The 22,541-nt window shown below is 37.4% G+C and overlaps 1 protein-coding gene across 4 annotated transcripts; it reads right to left on the bottom strand.

The window, feature by feature from the left end:
- Nucleotides 1-1,671: 1,671 nt before the first annotated feature.
- On the bottom strand, nucleotides 1,672-16,546 carry LOC120316521 (zinc finger protein 800-like). Of its 4 annotated transcripts, none has more exons than XM_039362223.1 (5): nucleotides 15,964-16,546; nucleotides 13,016-13,120; nucleotides 9,784-9,879; nucleotides 6,581-6,721; nucleotides 1,672-6,022 (listed from the first exon to the last, which is right to left on the bottom strand). In XM_039362223.1, the coding sequence occupies exons 2-5, from the start codon at nucleotides 13,071-13,073 to the stop codon at nucleotides 4,260-4,262; spliced, it is 2,058 nt and encodes a 685-aa protein (XP_039218157.1). In that variant the 5' UTR covers nucleotides 13,074-13,120; nucleotides 15,964-16,546; the 3' UTR covers nucleotides 1,672-4,259. The 4 variants fall into 4 exon arrangements, with proteins under 4 accessions (XP_039218157.1, XP_039218155.1, XP_039218156.1 ...); XM_039362221.1 differs by having other exon boundaries at nucleotides 16,054-16,546; XM_039362222.1 differs by having other exon boundaries at nucleotides 16,213-16,546.
- Between the last annotated feature and the right edge of the window lie 5,995 nt (nucleotides 16,547-22,541).

Here is a 22,541-nt window from a genome sequence, read left to right as displayed (position 1 = left end):
GTAGTCAAGCACAACTGAAACCCATTACATTCATTTCCTTATGCTAGTAACAGGGTGTAAATGAATTTTGTGATGAATATCTTATATCAAATGAAAATATGATTTGGTCTCACAATTTTTGTGACTTTTTTAAAAAATCACTGTGAAAGAATGCATGCAGGATGCCAATATAAAGAAATGGTGCCCAGGAAAATCAGATTGGAAAGTTCTGGTAGATTACATTTAATATTAAAAGATAGATTCAATTATAACACCAAGAAATAATTTACTTAGAGCAGTATTAGGTGAATTTAGATTTTGTAGGTACTGAGCAGTCAATTTAGATGAAATTCAGCAGAGCTACTTAGTAGTACAGTCACCATTGCTATATGGGGCCACTCTTGAAGACCACCCAGAAGCTGGTCCAAAATAATAATAATAATAATAATTATTATTATTATTATTAATAATAATAATAATAATAATAATAATAATAATAATAGTAAATAAAGTTGGAAGGGACTTTGGAGGTCATCTAGTCCACTGGAAGAGGCAGTAATGGGCAGGCCTCAATATGCACTAGTAATAGCTTGGCTTTGTGAACTGCAATAGTTGCCAATTTGCTTTGGGTGCAAATCAAGTTACTGTTTGTTACCCATATTACTTTAGAGTCTGGTTATGTACCACTCAGCCAATATGATCTGGCAGACTGGACTATATCAGATTCATTCACTTAAGCAATGCCATCTTTCAGGACTCCAGAAATGCATCTTCTCCATCGCAGCACCTACCCTATGGAACAAAGTTCCCCCCAAGATTTGAATAGCCCTCACCATTCAAGTAACCTGTTGATACTTCGAAGAGCCCCGAAGTCTGAGATGTTTGCAAAGGCCTTTGCTTTGATGAAAGCATCGGAAGCTTACGTGGTTTTCATTTGTTCCCACATGATTTTGTCATCTGTAAATCATATATGATCCCAGCCATGTTCCTAATAACGGAATCCTATCTGGCACGATTTTATTATGTCAGCTCAAGAGCTGATTGTTGCCAGGTTAGTGGCTAAATAACTGGGCCTTTGTTTTTGTCATGAATCATCAACCCTTTCCTATTAATTCTTGTAGTAAATGTTGCCTCTTTGACACAGTAAAAACAACGATTTCTATTCCAGTTTTTATTTGACTCTTAACAGTGGTAGTGACATGTGTCACAGGTGACACACCATTTCATTTTTGGTGACATGTCAAACCTCCAGACTCTCTGAAAGCTGAGCAAGAGGCCTCTGTTCTTGTGCAACCTCCAGAGATTCCAAACAGTACTTGAGAACAAGAAATGCTTTCCTATTCTTTTTGGAGGCTGCAAGGCCATGTAAGAGCATTCTCCAAAGTTTCCAAGCCTTGTGCAACCTGGAGCTGCCTCGGATATGCATTTCAAAATATATTTACAATTAGATCTAAGTATTTATTCATGTATTTAACAATCAATTTTAACAAATTAATGTATTACTCTTTTTATGATTTGTTTCTCATTTGTTTGGGGTAACAGATGGGTGGGAATGACATGCCAGCAAAGTCAGGTTAGGCATTTTCTGAATTTTTGACATACAGAGCCCAAAAGATTTGCCATCATTGCCTTAGAAGAAAAGATAACCACATTATTCTCAACTATGAATTTGATAAAGAGGATCTAAGTATATTTAGCTGAAATAATTTCCAGTTTATTCAAATAAAGTACATTTATCCAAGCATGTACATTCAACATAGAACATTTCCAGAAACAGATACAGTCCATTTTCCATTCACAGTTTTTTAGTGCAAAGCACTAAAAGGCCAAACACATATCTATTCATAAAAGAATATTTTTTATTTATGATCAACATTTTTAGATATATTTTGTACAAAAGGTTTATATGGACACAAGGCAATCCCTTAGCAAGGGAGTCAACCAGTATTTCTTCTGATATTCAGTATCTGGCAATTTGACATAAATCACTAAACATTTTCTAAAATTTTAAAAAAGGCGCACAAACCTGCCAAAAATTCATAATGGAAGGTATGCTACCATTTTGCTATAGAACTGATTATAAAATAAACAATAATAAGCAAGCCTCTTATAAACTTTACAAAAAAAAAGTCAAGTGCTACCTAAAGTGGTCATTCAACATTTTGTGGGCAAACAAACAAAAAAAATCTTGCACTATTTTTCTTAGGAAATAACTAACGTATTACAAAGCAAATGTTTGAATATGAATATACTACCAAAAAAAAAAAAATCCCAACTACTTTCTTCAAGGAATATTAGTGTAATGTCTTTAGAAGAAATCACTAAAAGAAATCTAAACTCTGGCTATTAAAGTGCTTGTGTGTAATTTTATTTTATTTTTTTAAAAAGAACAAAATAGGGGAATGTGGGTAGCTTGTAAACCTCCATATGAAAAACTGTTGAATATACTAATCATTCAAAATCACTATAGATTTTGACAATACAATTCAAATTTAATACTCCCAAAATTACTCAACCATGAATTGAATTTAAAGCAAATGCTAGATTACAATTCATTCAAATTATCCTAACAAAACTGCTCATATACATTCATTTATATATAAAAAAATATTTTAAGTACATCACAAAGCATTTGCTTAGTAGTATATCACAATGAACATAAAATCTTTTCCATAAAATCAGAATTAAGTAAGGGCCACACCTATGAAGCACATGTTCTAGGTGGCAATTTCATCTAAAAATGTTTGCAAGCTTTCCTTTTAAAATATTCATTTCATTTCTAGCACTCCAGAACTGCATCAAGTAAAACAACTGGTTTTCAATTTTAGGTGTTATTTTTAATGAAGTTTAAGTTTGTTGAAAATGTTGGACAAGATGTTATACTGTGTAAGAGTCAACACATTTAATCTGAAAATAGCTTATTCTCATAGTACTATTCTAGATTTTAGTGGTTCTAATTTCAAATATTATCACATTATTTGAGCTAAGGAGAAATACATATATAATATAACCTGTAATCAATTTTAAAGATTTTTTTGTTTATTAGTAGGCAGCATATAAGCCTATCACATAGAAGTCAGACTAACTTTCTCTGATAAGCTGGTTATTTGGGTAAAAATTGAGGAAGCATTCAATTGATACCCATAATTCTTTGATCCAGTAGAAACTTTTATCTACAGGATAGGAAGGGACACCTTTACTAACAGTTCTATGTTCTCTTTGTGTCACTTCCCTCACTGGCTGAAGAGTCCTCCTCTAAATATGGGGAAAAGGGAAGAGCTATATGGTCAAAGTCTAGATCATCACTAGTTTAGAGACTCTTTTTTTATTTTATAAAGCAAAAACAAAACAAAAGAAAAACTAACCAATCTATCCAGACAACTTTCAACCAACCTGAAAATAGCTTTCAAATACCTAGGTTTGTATTACATAATTTTTAATATTAATACCAGAATCCACAAGTAATTTAATTTTATAAAGTTACCTTCAATTAAAGGAGCCTTTGCACCTGTTTACTGAGATACACTCACATTTCTCTTAGAAATGAAACAACGTTTGTCTGTCATAGGAATTTAAAAACGCTATTCTATCCTTAACTGCTTGTTGCCCAAGATTTTTCAATTAAAGCAAGGTAATTTGGATTCGTTCCATATTTTCATTACATAAAATAAAATAGGCTATTTGATACCCCTACCCAGTCGAAATTCTATAAAAAAAATTAAAATTCCAGAAACAAATAACCAAGTACCAAAAAATATTCCTCAAATAAAATAAGATTTTTTTGAGTGACTATCTTTTCCTAATACAAAAGGAATGGTGATATAAATACAAAAGTATTAACTCTAGGGCTTAAGAGTTATATACCATTATTTTAAAAAATACAAATATATTTTCCAAATTCTATGCCAAAAATGTTTCCTAATGTATCAAACCAACATACTTAGGCAACATCACATTCATAGATCTTCAGTTCATATATTCTTGCTGTGACTGGTCAGTACCAATGAAGTGCAAAGTTAATTTTAAAATCATTTGGAATTATGGAACTATTAACTAAATATTATGCAAATACTAATACATAATATTAAACTTTGAAGAAACATATGTGTATTAACTTAAACTGCTTTAGGTTCACTGTCATGAAAAAAAATCTTAAACCCTTTTTTTAATGAATGCAATAGTCTTTTACCTTCTGGAGCATTAGATCTATAAAAAAAGTAATTGCTCTCTAAGTACCAATGGAAAATGTAGGCATGTATTTAAGAAGGCACTAGTATTTTTCAACAGACAAGAGCTTTAGATCTTGTACTTCTGCCTTTGGTTTTGTTGTCTTCTTCAGGTGAATGTGACACATTTGCTTTATGAGTCTTCTTGTGATGTTCTAAGAAAGTCTTTTTGGCAAATGCTTTTCCACATTTATTGCATCTGTGCAGAGAAAAGTTTTTTGTGACTTTCACTTCAATGCCAACATCAGTTCCTTCATATTTTTTATTTGGCGAGTTAGAGGTAATGTCTTGTTTTGAACCATTCTGTTTACCTTCTTCCCTCTGAGGGCCTCTTTTTGCCACCTTATTTAGAATGCAGTCAATAGGTTTTTTTATTGCTCGGATTTCTAAACTTGCAGTTATCTTACCAAGGTAACGTGAAGACTTTTTATGTACTACAGTTATGTGTCTTATCACATCACGCTTTCGGCGTGTTTCATAAGTGCAGAGGGGACACCTATAGAATTTAACATATATATTATTTCCATCTGTGTGCAACTCAATGTGCTTTGTTAAGTTTTGTTTAGAAGTAAATTGACGTTTACAGAGCTTACAGTATAGCTTTTTAAAATCAAAGCCAACTGACAGCCTTGGCTTCCTGGGCTTTTTAAGACCACTTGCAAGAGACTGATTATTTGACTTTGAGTTCTGACAGCTCTGCCTGACTTTTTTTTTTCTAGCTGGAGTTACATTCTTTTTTCCAGTGGATGATATGCCTTTTCTTTCAGTGGGTGTTTTCCTTTTTTCACTGGATACTGCATTCTTTCTCTCAGTGGATGATGTATGTTTTCTTTCATTTGCATTATTTATTCCCTTTATTTCATTCTGCAAAGAACTGCAGCTGGAAGGCATAGACTCTGCAGATTCTGCTGGTTCAATTTTCACTTTTACTTCTGCATTGGGCTTTCTCTCTCTTTTAGGATTCTTAGTAGAAAGAGTTATCTTGTGAACAATTTGCATATGCCTTTTAAGCATTACCTGGGAACTATATTTCCTCTTACACAAGAGGCATTTGCAAGTAGTTAAATTGTACTCGGCTTTTGAAGACTTTTGTTTTTGTGTTTTAGCAGTCTTTGCAGAGCTTTTATCCAAGGATAAAGGCTGTCCAGGTTTTGTAGCTATATCAGGAGTTATAGAATCCCTTCTTAGTCCTCTATGAACTTCATCAAAATGCCTTCTTACATTGGCTTTTGTAGCAAATGATTTAATACACAAAGGACAACTTTTACCCAAAGTTACCAAAACATTCTTATTGCGACCCCTTCCAGATGTTTGATTTGGCCGTTTTTTAATTTGAATAAATTTCTTTAGTTCTTCCATCTTTTTTTTATGGACTTTCCTAATATGACGGCGTACACTGCGTCTGGAATGAAATTCTTTTTTACACAGGGAACAAATTAATTGATGACCAGACTCAGAATTATTATCACATTCTAATTCAGGTTTTGAGCATTGGGCAGATTCTTCTGGAGTTGGTATTATCTTGTCAACAACTAAGGGAGGAGTCTCTTCAGTTTTTGTTTCTGAAGCATCTGACACTGGTTTAGGAGGTTCTGTTGCATGTTCTGGTGTTCCTACAGAAGCTTGGTCAGGAACAGTGTTTGTATCAGAGTTCTCCACTGAGCTATCTGCCTTTGAAACATACTGAAACACAGCATTCTGATTTGTTTCTATAGGTTCCAAACGTATTGTATAATCTTGCTTGTTCACTCTTGGATACATAGCTTCTAGGAGATCAGTTATGGCTTGACTCTGTTTATCATTTGTATCAGGAGAGTCTAAAATAAAATTAGACAATATTACAACTATCACTAAAAGTGTTTTTTAAAAATAATATAATAGTAAAGTACATTAAGACAACATTATAAGAAGGAAAGACAGCACCATAAATACTCTTCTATAGACATTCAAATCAACTGACATTCAACCTTTTCTGTTCTGGAAATATTAGCCACCCTTTTGTTCAGAAAGGAAATGGGAATGGATAGCTCAAAATCCAGTCACACACACAGTATCTCACAGAACACTTATATGTAACGTGCAACCACAGGTGTTTCTTTTAAGATAAATAAAATTAAAGTAAGTACTGTCAATTTATTTGCTCAGATTTTTAACATTACCTTGCTTCTTTCCACACTATAGAAACTCCTGTAAGATATCTTCTATTCATAATATACAGTACAGATATAGTACAGATACAAGAAATTCTATTTTTAAAAGGTATGTATGCATGCTTTATTGAAAAAAGCTAAATTTTAACAATCATTATCTTTAAAAGCATTATCACACTATAACTTTAAAATCTAAGGAAGAAAATTTAGAGAAGAAAAACTTACTGTCATCCATCCGACTTGGTGGACAATAGTATTTTTTATGAGTTATTAAATTTGGTAGCCCTCTGAAGAGACTGCGGCAGAATTTGCATTCAAAAATGGTATCCACATCTTTTAGCAAAATATGCTTGAGTTGTTTAGTTCCTAAACAAATCATTAAATTTTTTTAGCAGGACAGCATATTCAAGATACTGTTCACTTGGACAAGTGCTTTAATTGATGTTATCCAAAGGATAAAAATAATTACTTTATCTAGCCATCAAAAACAGTAGGATTTAAATGAATTGTGTAGTAATATTTCAAACACGCAAAAAAGCCACTTTACCTGAAAATAGTTAGTTTGCTTCAACAATGTGCTTAGAAAATATCTGATTTGCGTGCTACAAGCTTACCAGGTATAATTTAACTGGCAGATGCATGCTCCTATCTATGAGTTTCAAGAATGCATTTTTTCTTCTTCATTCCAGTTTAGGCTATACAAATATTCTGACATTTATATATAATCTCTTTTTTTCTCTCCTTCCTTCCTTCCATCCATCCATCCATCCATCCATGACTGCCTCTCTAACAGTTATGAGTGTGGGTAGCATACAAAGTGATATATTGAAATGCCATCATGAAATGTATGGAAGACATTTTTGTTTAACACAGTTAGACCTGCCACCTGTCATTTTGCTTGTTTTATTAGTTTATATATAATTAAAAACCTTGTGCCATTTCAAGAGCCACAAGTAATCTTTTACAGTAGTCTAGAATCATTTAAAAGAAAGTTTTTTTTGAAAAATATTATTACTATTATTAACATATTTATTATTAACATAATAAAAACTACACTTAAATAGCAATATAAAAGCATTAAAAGTACTCTGATCTTGGAGTGTTGTACTATAACTGCCTAGATAAATAATTATGTCTTCAATATAAATCATACTGTTTCTTGAAAGAATCCAGATTGGAAGATATTTGATCTATTTTAGAGAGAGTCTTCTATAATTGGGGTGCTTCATGTTTTGATTCAGTCATCTCACTTCATTATAGGTGGATATGTTCTCCACCAACTGCAACTTCCAGACAAACTGAAGGATAAGCCCATTAAGTGTATTGCAGCAATTCAACTAAGGATGCCTCAGTAAGCTACAGTCATAGTAGGAACACCAGGTAGAACATATCATAGGTCTTACTTGTTACTTAGAATACCTATGCTTGATATGACATATAATATACTGAAACAACAGCTACAAGCTGCAAGCCTCTAAGGGATACAAAATGCTTCAAGTTCGAACCACCTGGGTTGCAAGAAAAAGCTGCCTTGAGTTCAAAATGCTTTGTTTTCAATATGCAAGAACTAATTTATGAACTGCTTCTATCATCTTGGAAATGTTTCAAGCTTGAAACACATTCAAAATAACTGAGCAGCCTATTCTAAATCAACAATTATATAGATAAGAGATTGTGTACATAAAAAAACGAAGGTTATAAACTGGGAAAATATTTTGAGTGATAGATCAAAAGAGACAATTTTAAAATAATCTATAATAGTGGCCAAAATTGTGGAAACTTTTTGGGAAAAGTATACAGTAGAAATGCCACCTTTGGTTAGGTTTCCACCAATTTTTCTTCTAATTTCTTTATAACTGTAGCCTTGTTCACTTAATAATACTATTTTACATTGCTTTCTGGGCAACCAGTCAACTCTTTGCACCATTACTTTAATTTTATTACGTTTTACAAGCTCACTAAATGAAAGGGGAAAAAAAACCCCAACCAACTTGATAGTGATCACATAACACACTGACAAATGTCCTCCTCTCAGCTTCAATACATGACATCAATAACTGAATCCTACGGTGATCTGATTGTCTCATTGCCAAAACAAGATGACACCTGATTGGCTCTCTAAACACTCATTCTCATTGGCTACAATCAGATAAAGGAAAGCTATCTGATATCAACCTAAGCAAGTTGTGCTTCCTTTTTATGGTTATTTGGCTATAACTTTTCATAGATTACAGTACAGATAATTGAACAAAATATGTTGCATTACATTCCTGATTAAATTATTTTTCCATTGATATATAATTTTATAGTACTACTCCAAAAAAAAGTTGTGTTATTAGCTATTAAACCTCAAAAATACACCTTTCCCAAAAGGTTTCCACAATTTTGGCCACTACTGTAAATGCAATATTCATTACAGTCATTATAGTCATATTAACATGTAGTGAATATATACTAAAATATACTAAAATCCATGTAAATTTATAAGACAACTCTGTGATGTTTTCATAATTTCAAATGAATGTAAAGCATAGATAGGTATGTTTTAAGACTCCTAAAACAAAAATATATCTTAACATCTTGAAAAAAAGGAGTCTATTTTACAATATATAAGGAACTACAGATATCAGAAACACAGGAGGAAGAAATAAACTACCTAAAGCTAACAATAGCTAAGGACAGGAATCCTGGGAATAAAAAGAAAAAGAGTAAGCAGAGTCATAAAAAAGAAAACATTGTTTATAACTGTTAGAATTTTGTTAACTAGTAATACAATGACAAATTTTAGGCCTGCAAGTAATTAAACCCGTACCATATATAAAGATACAATTCATGGACTTCAATGAAAAGGATTAGAAACATTTTGAAATACAGTTAAATTATCCAACTTGTTTGTCTGTTCAAAGCTGTGGCCTCTCTGGTAAGACTGAACTGTGTATGGATGATTAAACTTCTAGTAGAATATACCCTTAGAAAAACTGAAATTCAGTTTTAAAAATAAAACAGGATCTTTTGTATAAAGTTATTGAACATGATATGTGTATTCAAATTTATTTACATAAAATGGAATTTGAAGTTTTGCTTTTATTATTGCTATTACCATAGAATTTGTAACCTCCAAAGTAATTCCTACAGCCTCTAGTATCTCCAAATTTAATTAGTTAGATGGTTGGTTAGTTTATATTTCATATTTCTTAACTACCCATTTGCCTCAGAAAAATGGGAAGTCTGGCTTAATGAAAGTTAAATTAAGTTAAATTAAATTTTTTGTCCTCACACTGCCTATTTTTTTTTTTAAGTCTAGATATGCTACTCAGAAGTCAAGTATCTCCTCAGGCTAACTAAGGCTGCACATGGTAAACTGAATTAATCATGAAAATATCAAAAAAAAAATTAAAAGAAAAAAAAAAGAAACAAAAGCAGCATACCTGATCGAAAACATTCAATAATTTGCTGGATTCCAGATTTTGATGTATGAAAAGGCTGCTGTAATAAAGGCGGATCTCCAGGTTCCAGCACACGTACTATAAAATATTGAAAATGTACAATGGAAATGTTAATTAACTGAATTACTACATGAATGGTGGCATTCACTGCAGTCTGAAAACCATCAGTAATAACTAATTTCTAATCTCCAACTTTAGTTTTTGTTTGTATTTCATGCCATTGTTTTTGAGGAACAGCAAGTGTACATTTTGTTAATTAAATAATTATATTTTGTTAACAAATAACACAGAAATACTTTTTTACATATAACACAGAAATTCCAAAAAAGACACATGTATACATATAGGTACATATTGTACTTCTAGGGCATATAATTCATCAAAGGAAACATATAATTAGCTCTTTGTCATTTTTTTTATTGACAAATTTATTTGTAGTAAATCAATATGCCAATTATTGTAGATGAATTGTTTTACTAAAATGTATGATTAATCAGTTAAAAAAAATTTAACATGGCAAAAACTTTCTCGCAAACTCTATAGTTGATATAAATGGTTTTCTTGCAAAATAGTCTAAATTATTGTTGTTGTTGTAATAATGGTTTTAATAATGGTTTTCTTGCAAAATTACAACAGCAACAATAATTTAGACTATTTTGCAAGAAAACCATTTATGTCAACTGTAGAGTATGCTAGAAAGTTTTTGCCAGATTAAAAAAATCTAAATTGATCAATCATATGTTTTAGTAAAATAATTCTACAATAATTGGCACATTGATTTACTACAAATAAATTCATTCCTTTAGTTTTAAATTACACCTGTATTATGTAAAATACCTTTGCAGTATGAAATGCCTCTAATCTGAACCCTGTGTAGAAGATTTAAACAAAATATTGTTTAGCTGATGTTCTCTCTTGACCACAGTATCCTTCTGAGCTGGCCCTGCCAGTTGGGAACTGGGGGCACTGTTTTATGCCTGGTTCCAGTCAGTAGGGGTTGAGAGGACCGATCACTCCTTTTCCCTCCTTTATAAGCTATAGGTTTTAATCTCTCCCCTCCTTTTCAATATCCCCATGAAACCAGTGGGTGAGGTCATATGCAGTTTGGGGTTTGGTATCTTCCGTATGCTAATGTTATCCAATTACATCTTTTGCCTCTGGGCTAGCCAAATGAGGTACTTATGGCTAGGTTTAGATGGGGAGGAACATTCTCTGATTTAAAATCATGTGGTTATGGTCTTGATGTTGGTAATACATGAAAAAATATATAATGGGTAGAATGTTGCATTAGAACAGTGGTTCTCAACCTTTTTAATGCCGCAACCCCAACCGGTCGTAAGTCAAGGACTACTCAACTGGTCGTAAGTCGAGGACTACTCAACTGGTGCAGCACCGTTTGCAGAATGGGATTTTTGGCGGGCTCAGCAGGGCAAAGACAGCCTGGACAATTCCTATTGGCTTTTGAAAGCCAATAGAATTAGACTCTATTCAAGAGAGTCTATTCCATTGGCTTTCAAAAGCCAATAGAATAAAAGGGAGTAGCACAGCTAAGGAAAAAAGGAAAAAAATGGTGGACTGCGTTGTTTGGCGACCCCCATGAAATGGTCGTTCGACCCCAAATGGGGTCCCGACCCACAGGTTGAGAATATGCCTTAGAATATACTGTACAATGTCATTTAATGAATTCATCAATTCTTGGAACAGTATACAAGGTGTCTAATATTTAAATTATAATATTTATTATAATTTAAATGTTAGAATTTGTTGCAATTTTCTTCTTAACTCTTCCTGACTCATTTCATATGTGACCTTTGAATGTTCCTAAGTAATATTTTCTCTGAAAATTAATAAAAGCACATTGGAATTTGAATATGGAGCCTGACATTTGGTATGCTCTGTCTATAACTCATCAGCAATACGGTTATTCAATGCTTCAAATATGATTCTCGTAATACTTCAGAATGTATTACAATACTTCATATGTAAGGACATGGTTGTAACATATCCCTGCATTTCCCTGAAGCTGCTGTGTCTTTCCTAGGAGCATATGTTAAGCCCACCCTGAGAACAATGTAACACAATCCAGCCAAAATCCAGGGTTTTGTTTCTTACATTATATAGATAGAATCTTGCCAGAGTAAATTTATTTTACCCTGGGAGAGGCTATCCTAAATCTCTCTCTCTTTCCGCAATCCAGCTTTGAACTACGTTGTCTCTTATCTAGCCCCTTCCTTGGAATGTGCTTCCCATCCCTTCAAAGACACATTCCATCATATCATGTGATTGATGCAGAGACATATTATGTGGACCTGCGAGAAAGTGTAGAGAGGTCCTACATCCTCAAATGCTTCAAAGCACCTTTTTAAAAATTAATATAAAGTCTTTCATTGGCTATTCAGCCATAAAACTGAACTTTTCTCTCAGATATATAGGTATTTACTTGGGAGAAAGCTCGCTGAAAACAATGACACAATTTCTTCAGTAAGCATGAATAGATTGGCAATAGCTATATTTATAAGAATTATTCCACATATTTTCAAATTGAATGGAGCATATACCCTAACATCAAGAGTGTGCATGTGTGTATGTGTTCATACAATATATACACACATACACACAAACCTCCTTCTTTAGCTTCAACAAAAATTGTTTCTAAAGTATATGCATATATACTAAATAAGAGTGATAAAGTTATACAGTTGTTTTAGACTGAAAATCATTTTATGTTTTATTATATTTAAGTACATAAAATATTGTTACATACTTATACATTAAGCTATTTATTTACAAAAACTGTTCCATATGTATTGGAATGCTAGTCAGTTTGGTCTAGTGGTTAAGGCATCAAGTTAGAAAGCACGACACTGTGCATTCTAATCCCATATTAGCCATGGAAGCCAGCTGGGTGATGTGGGCCAGTCAGTCTCTCTCACCCCAACTCATCTCCCAAGGTTGTTGTTGTGAGAAAATTGTAAGAGGAAGGTGGATTGAATATGTTTGCCATGAGTTATTTGTTAAAATAATAAAGGCATGATATAAACAAATAAATAAAAAAAATAAACTACACATTTTGCTTATTGTCAAGTTCAGACCCATAAACATGCTATATCTAAACAATTTCATTAACATTAAAATATTTTACTCAAGTATCTCACAGAAAATAAAACTTAATATGTGAAGAATAGCTTCAAAATTTCAAAAGTGGAAGCTTTACCTGGTTCACAGCATCCATGGTGGTAGTCAGTTTGACAGTACTTGTCTCTAAGAGGCATTTTCTACATCAATGACTTCCCTTCCTTCTACATTCAGTAGCTTGTTTCTGATAAAATAAGCCAATATTGGTTTACATGGTAATTTATCAAACCAATGATCTGAAGTCAATAGTGAATATGGAACACAATTTCAGACATGCAAAAATAAATTCAAGCTGTGATTGTGTGTATGCAGAAATACCCACTCACACATCCACTCACACATTTTAGTGCATCAAGAAGATACCCTTAAAGAATTATACTTATATAACTGTTACAGTTAGAAGTTTGATATTATCACCTATTATTGTATCAATTTGCCTCTGAACCAAATTTTATAACACAACTTGTCACTCCTGATTCAAATTAAATGAGTCTAATTTATGCCCTTGTAGCCCCCTTCCTTTTATCTCAGATCTGCCTGTCATTTTCAAACCTAGTTAACTTACTGATGGAGCCAATGACAGCATTCAAATGGCAATAGAGAGCCACAGAAAAAAGAAAATTATCTTTCCAGTTAGATAGGCAACCTGAAGTCCAGGTTATGTGTGGCCTTGATCTACTTCCATGACCCTCAAGCTAATTATAAAGACTTTTTTGCTATTGATCAATTCAGACTTTTGATATTGTCCAATAATGCTATCTGAAGTGAGATACTGTAAGGTGCAATAGGAAGAGAAGAAATGGGTGGTATCATCTGTTCTGGCTATGCCATCCTTGCTTCAATCTCATCCATCATTTTCATGTATAATGCACGTCTAAATAAATTACACCTACAACAAGTTTATCACCTTAATCTGCACTACTAGCATATGTATTTTCAATGAGAACTGACACTGATTAAAACACTTTATCTGAATGCAAAATCCCAGAACAGATGACGAATATCAAAACAATATTTATTTGGATGCATGCATAAAGTTGTTTCCTATATCATCAGGTATAAATACTTTTCCATTATTCCTGTGCTTTTCAATTCAACTTTGATAGAAGCAAAAGTTCAGAAATAAATTCCACCTTAACTATTTTATATAGAAAACAGATTTATTCACTTGCAGGTTTTTATAAATCAATACTTTATTATGAGCCTAGATTCTATATATTATCCAACAATATCATATTGCTAGTTGTAGCAATATTAAGCCATTCATTTCCTTTGTATCACCCACACATATGAATTTACATATACCTTGTTCTACAAAGCTAGGCTATGTTAATTCCAGCACCACTGCCATGCAGTGATTGCTATATTAGATTGAGACTAGGAATATCCAGGCAGTTAAGTGTCCACTTGGACACCAAATTTGTTGGGTAAAGTCACAGTATGTTGCTATGAGATCCAGATATATTATATATACAGTAAAATAACCAAAAACTTCATTCCCAAATGATCCTCTATTACAATAAACTACTAAGAATTCCTTCAGAAATAACTAAGTCAGTTATAGTACTGTAATATACGGAGATTGTACACTTTCTGTTCAATATGTAAGCATTTTCAGAAATTATACACTCATTCTAAAATTTCCTATGCTTTCCATATTTTTATATCTGTTTTTGTAGGACTGAGCTACTTCAGTGACAGGTAGTTTCTATCCATCCAATTTGGTCAGGCAAGCTGGACATATTGTGGGTCTTGAGAGCTTAGGAATGTCAGCTGGCAGGAACAAACCATAGCTTATCATATAGGAATCCAAAGGATTTCTGAATGTAACTGTTAACACCTAAAAGCTTATGAGTCATGCCTATCTACAAAGCATATTAGCCTGATCCTCATAAAACTTTGTTTTAAAGGTATTATTTAACATGAATTTTAATTAAAAGTGTTTGTATTAAAAGCAAGCTCAAGTGGACAATCCTCTATTTACATAACTGGGAAAAGGAATAATTAGGATTTAATATTCCTGGTTTGTGAGATCTACAATTTACAGTCTAAATTTGTCTTTAAAAATATTTTTTTTATTAAATACATCATAAAACTAAAGGGGCTGCTTGCTTAACTACTGAAAACAGAAAACTATCTAATTATCAGAGTCATTGAGATGGTGGCTATAGAAACTGAATAACTATATATCAAAGTGCAATTATGGCACACAGTTTTCAAGCCATATCATTCACAACTCTCTATATTATCTATATTAATATCATAAGAAAAGTACTTTAGTTAATAGTGTACCTATTTTATCTTCTTTATAACAAACTATTATCTAGCAGCCTCCCTCTGCAGAATGAGTGGTTCCTACTGTTTTTTACAGACAACAGAGTATAATTGACCATGTGCAGAATATCTTTAGTATCTGAAAAGGCTCTAATGCTGGGAAAGGTAAAAGGAAGAGAAGAAAAGGGCAACCAGCAGCAAGATGAATAGACTCAGCAGTGATGAGTATACCAAGAGATGATCTGAGAGATTATTTTAGGGACAAATCATTATGCAGAAAATCTATGTGATCACTAAGGGTTGACAACAACTTGATGGCATATAATCCATCATTCCTCACACACCCACTTCACTCCAACCTATGGACTGAAACAAAGATCCAGAACCTAAGCCAATTCTGCCAGGACTGAGTGTCCAACTAAAAAAAGATTTAAAAGAAGATATGGAAATGTACACAACCCTACCTCTTTAGCCCTTTCTTAGCGTTGTCCCTGGAAAAAAGCATCAAAGGATCCAACACCAAGCCCACCTCCACCATTACGGCTTAAGCCCCTAACACCTTTTCCATCTTGCCACACAACTACAGTCAACCCGGAGACCGGGCGCCTTCGCCCATCGCTTCACCCCAGGGGCCAGGGGTTGTCCCTTCGGGCCACCTGTCACTTAAACCAGCCAGTCTCTTTACGAGGCAGCGGCGGGGTGGCTTTCTCGCTCTCCAACTCTTTCTTGCTCCCTAACACACAGGACGCGCACCAAGTTATCAGATCCCAGACTTCGGGGAGTCGAGACGTCGAGGCTGTGGAGAGGGCTGGCTGCAGAAGTTCCAGCGGCAACCACACCTACCGAGGTTCCTGGAAGATGGGCAGCCCCCAGCCCAGCCGGAGAAGGAGGAGGGGAAAGGCGGCGTTTAGCCCATCAAGCGCACCCCGCTCGGCGGCGGCGGCGGCGGCTCTCAGACGGGATGGCAGTGCGCGCGGAAGGAAAACCAAAGGACGAGCTCACCAGGCAGCGGCAGGTGACAGCGGGCGCCGACCGAGTTCTCTCAGGGGCAGCCGCGCCGACCCTGCCTCCGCCGAGGAGGAGGGGGGAAGAGAAGCGCTCCCGCAGCGTCCCGGCTGAAAGTTACCGTCGCCTGTCCCGCCCAAGCGGCCGCGCGACGCGACCCCGGAGCCGGATGGGCGCAAGGGCAGGAAGTGACTGCGGCCGCGGCAGGCCTGGGGCAGCGCAGCACGCATGCGCCGCACCCGGCTTCTCTGGCTCGCGCTCTCACACAAACGCACGCACACACCCCTTCTCGGGTCTGGGGCCACCTCCCGGTTCACATTCTCTCCCTCTACCCCCAGCAGAGCCAATCCCGCAAGTGCAACTGGGCAGGTTTTATTCCTGCGCGAGGAGCCGAAAACTGAGGGGCAAAAGAGAGAAAGAGAGAGAGAGAGAGAGAGAGAGAAAACAAAAAAGGGGGAGTGCGCGCGCACACCATTGCCTCTTCCACGTGCGCTTCAGCCAATCGAAATTGAGTAGCGCGCGATGGCAGTCTGCTGGGGGTGCCGCGGCCCCTCTAGTTCTTGGGTGCACTTCTTTCCGAGGAGTGGGAAAGCTGCCGCATGACTAGTTTTGGGGCAGAGCGCGCGCACAGCCCATAGGAGCGGTGCCTCAGGATTGCGCGATACCCGGAGCCAGAAACTACCTGTCCACAGACCTTACCTTGTGCCAACTCGGCTCTGGCATTGTTTGAATAAACAGTCTATAATAGAGTTCTAGGACTCAGCCCCGCGTGCTTTTGCTGTCGCGTCTAAGCTCCAGTTAAGAAAGTGCTGCGAAGGAGTGAATGGAGAACTCCGCTCGTTCTCCACTCATTCAGGCTAATGCCTCGAGGCCTGCCGCGTTGTCGCTTATGGGTCGCGACGATGGGGATGTATGGTGGAGCACTTGACCCCACAATCCAGTTTATAATCCCATTGCGGGAGTTTAGGATGAGACGTGAAATGACACGTGAACGCTTTTCAGAAGCGAAACAAAGCAGCAGAAAGTTCCTACGCTCGGTCCGCTCAACGCATTTTCCTGGAAAGGGGAGTGGCAGCTGTCATATCGCTGCTTTCGCAGCCCGGAGTACGTGTAGACACACGGGCTTGAGTGGAAATTGCCGGATTTGAGCATTGGACGGCGGCAGTTCCAAAAATATTGTTTGTGCCTGTGTTCCAGACTCCCGTCGATTCTTCCTGAATGCTTTGGTTTGCTCCATCTTATTGCTGTTGGACTTCATTGGCCGTTCTTTGTGCAATCTTCCTGCGTAGCAAAAATAGTGATGTGCTCACACTGTTGTCTCGCAGAGGGATTGGTTGTGGTGAGAAGTATTGCATCACTGCAGGTGTTCTAAAGTACTATATGATGTATCCTAAACGCGGTGGAAATAATGTCTGCGCCCATTTACGACCGCAAAGATAAAGGGGATTACTGATGAAATCTGGAGATAGACAAGAATGCAGTGGGATAATCAGGAAGATAGAAAGCAGAGCTTCACTCGCACTGCATGGAAATCGAATGGCTTTGTAAGATAAGTATAGTATATTATATATATATATATATATATATATATATATATATATATATATATGATCTATATATATAATTACATAATACGTAAGTTGGCTTGCGAAACTTCTGAAGTATGTAGAATCATCGAAAATAAAATATTCTCCTGTGGTTAACCTTTACAGTTAAGGGCAAGAGGAAGCAATTTTATCGGTTCATACAGATGACTTTCTTCATAAGAATAGTTAAAAACCACAGAATGTCCAAGATAGATAACTGAATGAAAATATCTTACACTGTTTTTCTCTCTTGTCTAGGGAAAGTGTAGGACCCACCCCACTTTGCATCTTAAGAAGACAGAACTCTTGGACTAATTCTTCCAACAGGAATCCTTTATTAAGAGAAAATGGTTGCAGGCATGCTAGACAGGACTTGGGGTTCAAGCTCTCCCATTCAAGGTTTTAAGGGGTTCCCCAGTAGTCCCACCCAATCAACCCCCCTTCCAGTGATAGTTTCAAGGATCACAATTCCACCCCCTTTCTTCTTTCTTCCGTCTGGATGGAGACTTCAGGTAACTACATGAAAGGCAAATACCCTGCTTTGTTATGATAAGGTCCTCTAGTGCTAACGCTTTGATGTTACAATAAACAAACATTCAGCATTCAGCTCTTTGAAGTGTACTGAAGGAAGTGAGGGCCATAAAGCCCCTTTGTTCTCCCCCTTCTCTCCCTCTGATGGCAGAATCCAGAGAAGGCAGAATTGGGAGTTTCTATATTTGATAATTAAAGATGAAATATAATTGGATTCTGACATCTGGCCACTCTTTGAAAATAAGAGAGATCCACCTGAAAGAAAACACAAGTATAAAATTTAGTTAGGCTTGTTAGGATACTCTGTGTGAAACTTCTTCAATAGCTTCGGGGCTCTGACATGAAGTTTATGGACCCACTCATTTTGTGAGGGAGGGAGGTGTTTCCAGGCAACTAGGTACTGAGTTGCTCCATGATATCTCCTAGAGTCAAGGACTTCCTGTATTTCGAAGTGTTGTTCACCCTCCACCATGATTGGAGGTGGTGGGGGGGGATTTTTGGCCGTAGAGGTGACTGATGCTCTCTTTTCAGCAAGCTGCAATGAAAAATTGGGTGTATTTGCCTGAGATTTTTGGTTAATTCTAATTCTACTGTTACTGGATTTATGATTCTTTTAATTGGAAAAGGTCCTATATATTTTGGTCCAAGTTTTTACAGGGCTGTAGGGACTTTAGGTATTTTGTAGATAAGTACACCATTTCTCCTATAATGAATGGTGTAGGCTCAACCCTTTTTTTATCGGCTTGTGTTTTATATGCCTGCCTAGCTTCATCTAGTGCTTTTCTGACTATTGGCCAGGTGTTTTGTAATTTCTCCATCCATTCTTTCAGCGAGGGGATCGTGGGTTCGTTTGGGGTTAATTCTGGCATGGGGTTGAAACTTTGACCGGTGGCTATTTGAAAAGGAGTGTAACCTGTGCTGGAGTGGACTGCATTATTGTAGGCAACTTCTGCAAAAGGGAGTAAGTCCGCCAACTCGGTCTGCTGGAAACTAAGAAAACATCTTAAATATTGCTTAAGTACGGAGTTCATTTTTTCAGCCCCCCCATTTCCTTGAGGGTGGTGGCTAGATGTCAGTCACTGAGTGGTTCCTAAGAGGGATAAAAATTCCTTCCAAAATGCAGACGTAAATTGCACCCCCCTGTCAGAGATGATGCGTTGGGGTGCCCCATGCAATCTGTAAATGTGTTGGATGAAACGTTTTGCTAAGGCTTTTGCAGTGGGAATCTTTTGGCAAGGGATAAAGTGCACCTGTTTGGAAAACAAGTCCGTGACCGTCCAGACCACAGTATTCCCATTGCTTTCTGGCAATTCCACTATAAAATCCATGGCTATTTCTCTGCAGGGGGCTGAGGGACTTGCCACTGTTTGCAATAGTCCTGGCACTTTCCCTTGCAACCTCTTTGCCGTGGCACATTTTGGACAACTGGCTATATAACTTTCAATGTCCTTTTTCATGGATGGCCACCAAAATTGCCGGTTAATTAAATGTAAAGTTTTTACAAATCCAAAATGCCCTGCTGATTTTGTGTCATGGCAAAGGTGCATGAAAGTTACTCTTTGAGTTGTTGGTATATATAACTTTTCCCCTATCCAAGGCAACCCGTCTTTCATTGTGCACACAGTTTTGTTTTTCTGGACCCAATCATCTGTTTCCAAACTTTTTCGAATCAATTTTTTTCCCCAAGTTTTTTTTGCTGTCAGTGTGTGTTTTAATTTTGTTGGGTTCTTCGTGGTTACTGGTGCTGCCAGTTGTGGGACTCTGCCCCCCAATTATGTCTAGAGTCTGTGGTTCGTCGATGTTATATTGGGGCATGCGAGATAGTGCATCTGCCAGGAAGTTCTTTCTTCCTGGTAAATGTTTGAGCTTAAATTGGAATTGGTGAAAATGCTGGGACCAGCGGGCTTGTTTGGGATTGAGTTTCCTGGAAGTTTTCAGGGATTCCAAATTTTTGTGATCAGTCCACACCTGGAAGGGGATTTTGTTGCCTTCCAGGAACTGTCGCCATGTGAGTAATGCCCAACGTATCCCATAAGCCTCCTCCTCCCATACGGGCCAGCGCTGTTCTGTTTCCGTGAGTTTCTTGGATGTATATGCACAGGGTTGCAATACTGCATCATCATTTTCTTGTAATAGCACAGCCCCACTGCCACATCACTTGCATCTGCCTGTATTATGAAGGGTTTGTCCATGTCTGGGTGCCTTAGTACTGGTTCGGCAGAAAAAAGTCTCTTTAGTCTCTCAAACGCTGCTTGGCACTCCATTGTCCATGTTAGTGGCTGGCTAGGTTTTACTGAGGATGCTCCCTTTGTTTTTAGTAAGTTAGTGAGGGGCAAGGCTATCTGGGCAAATGAGGGGATGAATTGGCGTTAAAAGTTTGCAAAGCCCAGGAAACTTTGTAGTTGCTTTCTTGTGCGGGGTGGTGCCCAGTCTAATACTGCTTTGACCTTCTCTGGGTCCATTTCAATGCCCTGTTGGGTGATATGCGATAGCCTAGGTAGTCTATCCTTTCCTGGTGTGTGATTGCATTTTGAGAATTGGCATATAGGTGAGCGGCCTCGCAGCTTCTTTAAACGCTTCTGACAAAAGTTTGGACGTTGTTCTTCCTTTTGTTTCGGGTAAAAGATAAGAATGTCGTCCAAAGTAAACAAGGACCCCCTTAAACAGGTGCTCCCTTAGAACGTCATTGATTAATTGCATAAAGACTGCAGGGCCCCCTTGTAATCCAAATGGCAAGACTTTGAATTGATAGCACCCCATGGGGCAGTTAAATGCAGTCTTCCATTCGTCCCCTTCCTTGATTCTCCCGCGATAGTAAGCTTCCCTTAAGTCTAGTTTAGAAAAAATTTTCCCTTTCGATAGGTGTGACAGCATGTCTTTCATGAGGGGCCGCGGGTATAGGTTGCTTTCACTGATTGTGTTCAGGGCCCTATAATCCACGCATAAACGTAAAGAGCCATCCTTCTTCTCTCTAAAAAGGACCGGGGCAGCCACTTTAGGCTTAGCTGGTTCAATGAAACCTCTCTCCAGGTTTTTTTTAATAAATCTTTCCATTTCCTCCTTCTCCTTTGGGCTCATGGAGTATAATCTGGGCTTCGGGAGTTTTGCCCCTGGCTTGAATTCAATGGTACAGTTGTGGGTCGGTGGGGGGGAAGCTCATTCGCCCTCTCCTCACTGAAGACTTCAGCAAGGTCCCTATATTCCTCTGGTATTTCTGTTAATCTTTTTTCCTCTCCTATGGATGCTTTTTCTATTCTTGATTCTGGTAGCCTCCATTGGGGTTTTAAGTCCATAGGGTCCCCCTTCGGGAATTTGATTTCTGTCGTCCTCCAATTTACCCAGGGGTTCCATTTTTTCAACCATTCCATCCCTCGAATCATTGGGCATTCCATGCCTGGGGTCACCACAAATGTTATGTCCTCTTCATGTTTGCCCAGGGAGAGGTGTGTATTGGCAGAGTGGCTAGGGTAGGCTGGCACCCCCTGCTATGGATCCATATAGCTGGCCAAATGAGATGGTTGTCTCCAGTCTCCTGGATGACATGCCCAGATCTTCCCACTAGTGTGTGGGCTAATGAGGCAGAGGGTGCAGCCAGAGTCTATTAGGCTTTCACCTTCCACAGTCTTCGCGAGGCATGGGGGGGGCTTAATATAGTCCACTGTGTTTGAAGATGGGTTTGTGATGCGTCCAATTACCAGGGTTCGCCCTCCGAGCTATCATCTGAGGCATCCACCGGCCCTATGGTGTAGGCTGGAGTCCTTTCCCCTTGGTGAGCAGAGGTGGGGGTTTCTGCACTTTCCATCATTCTCATGGCCGTTTCTTTTGGCTTAGCTGAATACTTTCCGGGTTTGTTGATTGGGGATCTGTCTGGGTTGTGCTGGGGGGCCTTTGAGCGGCATTCTACAGCTCGATGCCCTGCTCTTCCGCACTTGAAACACCCCATTTGCTTCTTGGCTGTATCCGATGATTTCACCGGTTGGTGTGTCAGCTCAGGCGGGGGGCGGCTCCATTGTTTTCCTCGGCGATGCCTCTTCAATATGTCGATCTCTGCTTCCTATGCCAAGACGTACCATTCCTCAAGTCGATGTGGGTCTCCTCGGGGCAGGCAAGCATCATATAGATCATAGTTTAGTCCGTCTTTGAAACGGCCAAGGAGGATGTCTTCAGGCCAATTCAGTTTGCTGGCAATGGCTCGGAATTCTTGTGTAT

The sequence above is a fragment of the Crotalus tigris genome, unplaced genomic scaffold (genome assembly GCF_016545835.1).
Source record: "Crotalus tigris isolate CLP2741 ecotype Arizona unplaced genomic scaffold, ASM1654583v1 scf7180000019389.33880, whole genome shotgun sequence".
NCBI classification, from domain to species: Eukaryota; Metazoa; Chordata; class Lepidosauria; order Squamata; family Viperidae; genus Crotalus; species Crotalus tigris.
Note: the sequence above shows the minus strand (reverse complement) of the source record. Positions and strands in the feature narration are given on the sequence as shown.